General features: G+C 49.1%; 3 protein-coding genes across 3 annotated transcripts; 2 read left to right on the plus strand and 1 right to left on the minus strand.

The window, feature by feature from the left end:
• Nucleotides 1-323: 323 nt before the first annotated feature.
• PHALS_01586 (uncharacterized protein) lies at nt 324-1,023 on the plus strand (the record flags this gene model as incomplete). The annotated part of the gene is made up of 2 exons (XM_024716006.1): nt 324-863; nt 931-1,023. The coding sequence occupies 2 exons, from the start codon at nt 324-326 to the stop codon at nt 1,021-1,023; spliced, it is 633 nt and encodes a 210-aa protein (XP_024581647.1).
• Nucleotides 1,024-4,156: 3,133 nt separating this feature from the next.
• On the plus strand, nt 4,157-4,774 carry PHALS_01587 (uncharacterized protein; the record flags this gene model as incomplete). The annotated part of the gene is made up of 3 exons (XM_024716007.1): nt 4,157-4,198; nt 4,260-4,349; nt 4,457-4,774. 3 exons carry the CDS (start codon nt 4,157-4,159, stop codon nt 4,772-4,774), a joined length of 450 nt encoding a protein of 149 aa, XP_024581648.1.
• A 541-nt stretch (nt 4,775-5,315) lies between these two features.
• Nucleotides 5,316-5,750, minus strand: PHALS_01588 (uncharacterized protein; the record flags this gene model as incomplete). The annotated part of the gene is made up of 1 exon (XM_024716008.1): nt 5,316-5,750. One exon carries the CDS (start codon nt 5,748-5,750, stop codon nt 5,316-5,318), a length of 435 nt encoding a protein of 144 aa, XP_024581649.1.
• Nucleotides 5,751-9,291: the final 3,541 nt, after the last annotated feature.

Raw genomic sequence — 9,291 nt, forward strand, 5'->3', positions numbered from 1 at the left:
CTCATTACCCCAGCCCGAACCGCCAACGGACTACACTCACGCAATAGGAGGGTCTACTTTAACCAGAAAGACCCCCCCCCGCGGATATTATGATCGAAGGCAAAGAGCCGCTACGCCAGATCCTGTTCACTGCGTCTGGTTATTGTGTTGTCAGTCACCGTATTCAAGCCTATAATAAGAAGACCCCACCGTTTTTTTTGGAACGGCGCAAGAACAAACCCAGCGAAGATGTGTTGGCTACCTAAGAAAGTAGCGATGCTCTCTCTAACGCAGAGTTACAATCAACCACCTTAGCGGAGACTGGAGGCGACTCAGATGCCGATATGGGGTCGGACTCTGATATGACCTCGTTGTCTGTCGAACCGTCCTCGATGTGGACCTCCAAACAGATGACATTCATCCCCATTCCACCTCTCCCAGATGTATGCAATGCGTATCATCTGATCGAGAGAAGCAATAATATAATATTTTCATCGGTACCAGCGGATCAGGCACTAGTCTTTCTGTTGCCACCATCTCAAGCCAGCTATCCACTATTCGCATCTCACAACGTGTATGAGTGGATTACGCTGGTCTCGGAAGAGGCGCCTATCTCTCCGGATATAGACGTCACCCTCCATAATCAAGATCGCTCGCCTATCCGATCGCAAGTAACCCAAGTGGAAGGTCAGATCGAGGTGCAGCGCACAACCATTGACTACAACGTTGAATCGATATCAGTTGAGAGTCTGTGCAGTTACATCCAGGAGTTCCTAAAAAAAATTAAAGAAAAATCCAATCCTGAGATGAACATAGTCGCGGTTAAAAGCCAGCCAAGTCATTTTTGCCCGCTCTATGACACGAGCATCCCGAGCAACTACAAGGTGATGATGGGCAAGTTCTACGGTCACGCCTTGTTACGGACAATAAGCTCACAGGAACTGATACCAGACGGACAAAAAGCTCACAGGAACTGCTACCAGAACTCGAGACATTCGAAGACAAGATCTAAGCTGTGTTCAACCCTTAACATTTCGAAGATAACCAGACGATGCTCATACAGTGTCTCAACCATAATCAAGCGCTTTTCTGGCAGGAAGTCTGGATCGCCGAATTCGACTTATTGTTACAAGTGGTGGCCCCAAGCATCTACTCCGACCCATTTAAAGTGTGTGCGATTTCGCAGGCTCTGGCCCAGAGACTTCAGCATACATTTTAATTGCTATGAGATGATACAACGTTACTGAATTTACTCCGACCCAAACTTATGAAGCAATTGGCTAATAAGCGTTTCCCAAGTGAGCTTTAACCTCGATCTGCGAGCTGCGCAGGACCCTCTTTCCCAGCCCGCCTTCTCTCTAATGTAGACTAGGCCCTACGGGGCATCTCTATCATTGAACGGGTTTAACCGAGTCACTCAGAGTACTCTCAACTTCTTTTCATCCAAGTTTCACATTATCGCATTGCAAGAAACCAAGTTCACCAACCTAGCTTACCTCAAGCGTGCAGACTTTTTGTGGAAAAAGACCTTGAGCTTCAATATCGCCTTTTGGTCCCACAACCATTCCAACATGTAAACCGGGCAGGCGGGAGTAGGTATTTTACTCACCCCCACCTGTCCGGTTCAAGATATCCAAGATATCACGGAAACCCAAGTGAGTGACCCAGACACTCTCTCACGGTACTCGCGCTCAAAGGTACACTCGATAATTCTCCAGCCTATATACGTGCAGTGTACGCCCCAGTGAACCCTTCCGGCCGACCGAGCTTCTTTGATAGTCTCCACCGACATTTCGGAGATAATGCCATACAATTAGCTCTCGGAGACTTTAATACCGTCTTTTCGACCCAGCTCGATCAAGTCCACACCAACAACAGAGCCCGTCGCGAGAGTCGTCAAGAGCTCCTAGAGTGGATGCAGGCTCGTAATCTTTTTGATTCCTGGCGCCTGCAAAACCCCCATGTTCGCGAATCTACCAGCCCAAACCGAAGCGCTTGCATCGACTTCGTCCTATCAAGCTCCAATATATTCAGCCGGCATCTCAATCAACTCAAACATGATTGGAAGCACCAGCCCAATAATGCCGACCACTGCGGAATCGGGTTCTTCCTCGGTTCCGCACTATTCAAGCCGAGAACAAGAGCACCGTGGAGATGCCCAAGCTGGGTCATCGAACAACCCGAAGCCCAAGAATACCTGAAGTTGTCCCTGATGAAAATGGCAGAATCAACTGACCTGATTATTTAATCGACTTACAACCCAGGATGCCTACTCGACGAGCACAAGCGCCAAGACTGCGTCTACTTACGCCAGCTATTCAATGGTAATAAGAACAAACGGCAAATCGAGAAAGAAGATCTCCATCTGCGCATCACTCAGCTTCAGCACCTTCAGCATCCCAACCCGTGTGAAGAAGTGTCAACAACTCTGAGCTCGCTCCAGCAAACCTTACGAGCACATATTGAAGAAGAAGATCACCACAAGTCCAGACAAAAATTTGCTTCTGACCTGTACCAGACAGAAAAATGTACCAAGTATTTTTCGACCTCCAACGCTCCTGCACAAGACCACTATCCCAGTATAATCGGCAGAAGACTTAAATTCTGTGTGCGAAGAATTTAATAGGTACGGGAGTGGTAACTATTGCTCGCTATCTAGTGAGTACTCCTATACAAAGCCAAAGTGGAACCCACTCAAGCTATCAAGAATCCTCCAGCACACCAAGACTGGATTAAAAGGGGAAGACCAGCACATGCTAGATAGTTCGTTCACTGCGAACGACTTCCACTATGCACTGAAACACACCACACCAAGCAAGGCCCAGGTCCAGATGGTCTCCCGCTTGCGTACTACCTGGTAGATATCCATCTTTTTGGAGCAAGATACTAGACGTTGTATACTCGTCTCAATTCCAGCTCGGCAAAATAACCAAGTTCCAGAGAAGAGGACATATCTCGCTCCTATACAAGAGCGGTGACCGACATGTACCCAGTAACTATCGGCCAATCACGCTATTGAATATTGACGCCATCTCGGACCAAAAATCTTATCTAGAAGGCTACAGTCAATTTTCCCAAGTTGCTCCATACATACCAATATGGCTGTGTCCCAGGACGTGATATTCGTACTGCGCATCTCCTGTTTCGATCTCTCAAACATCTCCTCCGAAGCAATCAAGAAATGGCAGGAGCAATCCTACTTGACTTTGCCAAAGCCTTTGACAGTGTTGTGTGGGATGCACTCGAGATGATACTGAGGCACTTTAAGTTTGGTCCAAATTTCCGGAAATGTACTCCAGTTATGACTCGAAACACTATTGTATCGATTCTCTTTAATGGTGCTCCATTGCCTCATTTCGCACTGGGTGCAGGAGTTCGGCAAGGTGATCCACTCTCGCCGGCGTTACCCGTAATCTACATTGAGCAACTATTGAGCTATCTCCGAATCCAGCTCAAACCCCATGGTCGCAAGCTACCAGCTTCAGAGGAACCACACATAGTTATCAGCTTTGCAGGTGACTGTACATGGCCTCTCAATGATCTCTCTGTTGTTCCTCAGTTTCTACAACGTGTCCAAGAGTATTGCTCGGCGGTGAGCATGAAACTGAACACACGCAAGACTGTCATACTACCTTTTCAAGAATGGACAAACGAAGGTCAAGTACTCCATGCCCAGCTGCAACAACTCGGGGTCCAAGTCACAGACAATACTAATGAAGCCAACCTTCTCGGTATTCGATATGGACCGCGACTCTCCAATACAGATCAGCTGCACCATCTCATTGCCAATATCCAGCTCCGTTGTATAGTGTGGAAACACCGCGCAAGGACTTTAAACGGCAGAGTGACTTTGCTTCAGCAAATTGTGTTACCAACGCTCTGGTACACAGCCAGTGTATGTCACATCCCGCAATCCGGTTTCCAAGATCAAATCAAGAATTGCATTGCGACCTTTCTAAGTGACTCTAGCACTCCGAGCTCCAGCTGATCAGCTGTCTTGGCTACAGACTGGTGGTACTCTCCAAGATCCCAAGGAGGTCTCGGTCTCACACAAATCGAGGACTCTGTGAACGCACTACAAATACATGCACTTGTACGTGTGATTAATAATGTGCGAAAATACCATCACTCACTTCCCAGTTGGGTGTCCCCTATTGTTGAGGTCTTTCACCAGGCAATGGCGCCATGGGGCCGGCCCCTTGATATCCTACATGCTCCGGTAACTACCAGCCCCAACACGCCAATACTCGACGTTAAAATCGCTGGTCTGCTCTAAACAGCTTTTGGCACCAGGTGCTGTTTGTGTGGCATACGAAGTTGAGACCCAAGATACTAGTCAGTACAAGCAAACTCGACTTATTGTCTATGCCGTTATTGCACAACGCCATAATACGACATGGAAGCCAAGATCGCACATTAGCTACAAGACCCTCGGCACTCGTACAGAGACTCGTCCAATTCCAGCTCTATACGGCAGAAGATTTATACGGTCTCTCTGGTAATACACCTACGCCGGCGTCGCTTGCTACAGCGATTTAACGTCCAGGTGATTCAAGAGCGTATAACATACTTTCTCGTAGACTGCGATATTGCGCTTCGGGTACTCCGTCATTTACCCCACGGCCCTCGTCCAAGTCAAGTATTTGCAAGTGCTTTCCATGACTGGATTATTGGAGAGCACCACCTAGAGGACCTTACAGTTGCTAAGACCCGGAGCATGCTTAAATCTCTCAAGCCTCCTGCGTTGCCATATCAGCGATTAGTTATCTCGAAAGCCCCTGGACCCGACTTCTGAAAACGAGACCTAAAATTAAACAAGCATCTCCTCCCAGTCTATGCTGACTTTCTTTTCCGACTCCAACACAACGCCTTGTATTTAGGCTATCGATTCCAGCATATCCAAGACACCAAGACAACTTCTCACTTCGACTGTAAACACCTTGAGACCCCCAGCACCTGTTCTGGATTTGCCCCATTGCCTCACGGTTATGGCTCCCTTTTCTCCAGCTTCTCCGAAGAAGTTTTGTATGCGAGCTTTCCTGGGGAACACTCGTGTACTTCTCCAGACTCCAGCCTACCCAAGAAGCCAGAGAAAAGAACGGTTTTACTTTTCTTTGTGGTATTGAACTTTGTGCGAGAGCCTATAACCCGCTGCATATGGATGCATCGCATTGAGATTCGGTTCCATGACCAAGTCTCGAATAAAAGCTTCACCTCCACGCGTACCAACATGAACTGCAAGCAAAAAGCCATCGTCACTCTACACTCGTCTTGCGTCAGCTTAAACAGCTAATACAAGATATAGATTTTGATACGAGTCCAGCAACACCCAATGACTAAGCATCTTGTGGACTGAGATGGTCATCGGAGGACAACCCAGTAGAGCTACACACCAAGTCGAGAACGCCAACCGGGAACGTACACAGGGAATAATCCCATCCGGCTCCTTGAAACGGCTTATGCGGAATTATACATGGGTGAGGGCAAGTTCCACCCGTCAAGCTCCAAGCCTGACTGTATTGAGACTTACCCGAAGGTAGATTGGAATATGCCAGATGCTTGACTATGTTATCAGTCCCAAGAAGCGCTTGCACGCGACAATTACCCCAAGCTTTCCAACTTTTGGTTTGGTAGACTCCCAACCCTCGAGTTTTCGGATCCCAACCGTCGGGTTTTAATTTACCATGATTACATGGTGACCGGTATTGATCCAGGGACCAAACTGATCCCAAATCAATTATTGACCGCTGAGCCACAAGACGCCCAAGCATACACCTGACAACGTGTCAAAGCTGGTTATACCATGTTTTCATTTTGACTTGGTTTCAGTATACTGATTGACCGATAATTCGGCCCCATAGAAAAACTGCAAATACATATCAAGTCCATAGTATAGGTAACAGTAAATAGGAAAGCACCCCCTAAAAGTGTAATGAAACTTGTTTATCTGTGGAGACTCCCGTCACCTTCTTCTCCGCACAAGGCGCGTCAAATTTAATCGAATCGACGTCCTGCTTCTAACCAGTCTTCAAGTTTGTCGACAACACCCAGTAGGCGCAAAGTAGTCTACTGGGGGAAACACTGAGTTCTGTTGTACCTCAATGAGGTAGAGGTCAGCAGGTCCAGCCCCGACGAGCTCCGTGCTCTTAACACGGAATGTGTATACAAGCTGGGCTTGCTGGCCAAGGAAGCGACCGTGAACAGCTTCGAGAGGCCATGGAAGATCCTGATCGACTCCGGGGTGTCGGGACATCATGCTCGACGCCCCACAATGGAAGGAAGCCAGCTGTATGCTGAGGCGCTGAAGGCGTGGTTGAGTGACATCGTCACTGTTTGCTTGGTGACGGGGACATATGTCACGGTGCCGAAGGTCCCTGTGGACCTCTGTGTCAATTTTTGAACTTCGATAGCGTGAACGCTCTCAGCCTTAGACTTGGATTTAAGGTATGACCCCATCCTTGGTATGGCATGGCTGGAACACCGTGATCCATGGATAGTCTGGAGGTCGAAGACCTTGGGCGCTGCGCGCTTGTCTCCTGGTAGGGCTCTGGCGATTCATGAACCCACCTCTGCTAGGAGGCAAAAGCACCTCTGGCGCGGGCACTGGATCGAGACGGTCAACGAGCTGGAGATCGGAGTATCCGAGTGGTCGGACACCGAAGGGTATCGGACACGAGTCCCGAGCATGGCTCACGGGTGTATAGCGTATAGCTATATACGGTATGACGGTGGAGGAAGACGGCAACGTCACCCTCTAGGCTATTTCTGCGATTGATGCTTTTCTTAAGCTGGAGTAGATGTCCTTAGTAGAAATCGGCGGTGCCTTGAAGGCAGGCAAATTAGCCAAAGTGGTCATTGTACGACCGGACGAGGAGATGAAGTCGTCATCGCTTTTGGATGAAGCTGTCTTGGAAGATGCCAATAGAGTGCTGAATGTACGGAGTGGATCGTCGATCCTATGGAATCCCTAAAGAAATTTCAAGACGTCATCTTTACAGACCCGCCGTCGGTCCTACTTCCGGACCGAGGTGTGCGTCATGAGATCGACTTGGTTCCGAAAACCAAATACTGCGTAACAAGCCAATGGCCCTGCCCAAGGAGCAGTGCGACGTCATTGACGCCTTTTTCCATGCGAAGCACGACGCAGGAATGGTACGTGAGAGCAAGTCTCCCCATTCAACACCCAGGTTTTGTGTTTGGAAGCCGAACGGCAAATGGCGTATTGTTCACGCTTACAATAAGCTCAACGCTGCCACCATTCCTGCACAAACGCCAATTCCTAGAAAAGCATTCTAGAAGTGCTCCAAGCGGCATACTCTGGGTAGTGGCTGGTGATGCCCCAAGGGCTGTCAAATGCACCAGCAACAATTTATCGTCTTGTGACGCAGTTGCTCAGGCCCGACCGGACGTTTGCACAGACATGCTTCGACGACATCTTCGTCCGCAGTCGAGCGGAGCACGGGAGGACAAATGAAGCAATCCAGATCGTCAATTTAAGAGCGGCTGTCGAGTGCATGCACACGAAAAAGCTGTGTACAGAACTGACAAGTGCATCCTCGGCGCCGAAGAAAATATCTTTTTGGGTGCTTTATTGGGAAGTGCGGCCTTCGAGCGAAGGTCAAGGCCATTTGAGACTGGCCGGTTTCAAAGATTTAAAAGAATTTGCGCAAGTGGCTTGGCTTCGCCAACTACTTGCAAAGTATAGCGCAAATTATGCGGATATTGCACGGCCATTGTCGAATCTAGAAGAATTCGGAATTGTATCGGGGAACTGAGCATCGAAAGGCTTTAGACGAAGTCAAAACATTCTCATGCACCAATGCTGGTGTCACCAGACTCTGATCGTCCTTTCAGTATCATGTGTGACTTTTTTTTGGACTTTGCCATCGGCTGTGCACTGCTGAAAGCAGACGCCGAAGGGCAAGATCGGCTGATCGCACTCGAATTTCGCAAGCTTAAAGCTGCGGAGAGAAATTACCCAGTCCATAACAAGTAATTACTTGCGATGAAGTATGCACTTCTCAAGTTCATGGTGTACCTGCTCGGCTCCGAGCCGATCGTGATCCACACAGATCATGCGTCACTACGCACTCCGACTCAGTCGCCTCACCTCTCGCAGAGGATGGCCATGTGGCTCTCTTCCATCGCGGAATATAACTTTAAGGTGAAGTATAAGCCAATAAAGCAGAATGCTATAGCCGATGCTTTGTCACACAGATCAAGAAGCGGACAAGAAATTGTCGTCGTGTCTGCGTGCTCAGTTGCACCAATATTCATTAAAATTTGGATTGCTGTATTATAGCACCGACGCGACGGATACACCACAAATTGTGGCTCCTCTCGATCAGTGTTTGAAGTACCGTATTCACTATGAGGCTCACGATACCCCACTCAGTGGTCATCTCTGTCGGGAAAATACCTACAGCTCTGTGAGTTGCCACTTTTGGTGATCCAAGCTCTACAATTGGACGAGCATCTTTGTGCGCACGTGTGAGACTTGTCAAAGGATCAAACACTCTCCGAATGCGGCGGCGACGCTGGCCAGTTTGCCGGTGCCTTCGGGATGCTGGTGATCTATGAGTTTGGACTTTGTATTTGGCCAGCCGAAGGACTCGGCGGGCAACACGGGCGTCGTGATCTTCGTCGACCGTTTGAGCAAGACGACTCATCATGCGGCGGTGCTGGACGACATCGACAGTATCGGTACATCGATGCTATTTGTGGGTCGTGTCTTTTGACAACATGTGCCTCCGAAGTCAATTGTCTGTGACAAAGATCCACGCCTCACCGGGAAGTTAGTTTTGGTCGACAATATCAAGTTGCTGGGAACTAAGCTGGATATGTCAACAGCGGTCCATCGGCAGATCGATGGTCAAGCTGAGCGCGTGAATTGCGTCGTTAAGGACGTTTTTTGCAGAGACTTTGAGGTGCTTGAGCGCATTTTCGTCGGGGAGAGCCAGCGGCGGACGATGACGACCAGATCGATCGCCGTTCGGTGACTCGCGATGCTCATCAATCTTTCGAGGACGATATCCATCGCAATCGGGATTCCGTCGAGCATTATTCTGGGGTCGCATACCGCTGTGCAGAAGAACCTGAGAGCTTGGAGCGCGTTGTGCACCGACTGCCTCGCGTAGAGAATTATCGCGCTCTGTCGGAGCAGTTCCTGGACGTCGAGCGGACCAATACGTCAATTAGTGCGACAGTAGAGCGCCTGGCACCCTTGATGATGGACATCGTTGCATTCCGTGCCCAGAACCAGTTGATAGTGCAGCTTCTGGGCGGTCGAGCGCCTGTGAGCGCCGCCCCGGT

This window comes from Plasmopara halstedii (genome assembly GCF_900000015.1).
Source record: "Plasmopara halstedii genome assembly, contig: Scaffold_1561, whole genome shotgun sequence".
Taxonomy (NCBI): Eukaryota; Oomycota; class Peronosporomycetes; order Peronosporales; family Peronosporaceae; genus Plasmopara; species Plasmopara halstedii.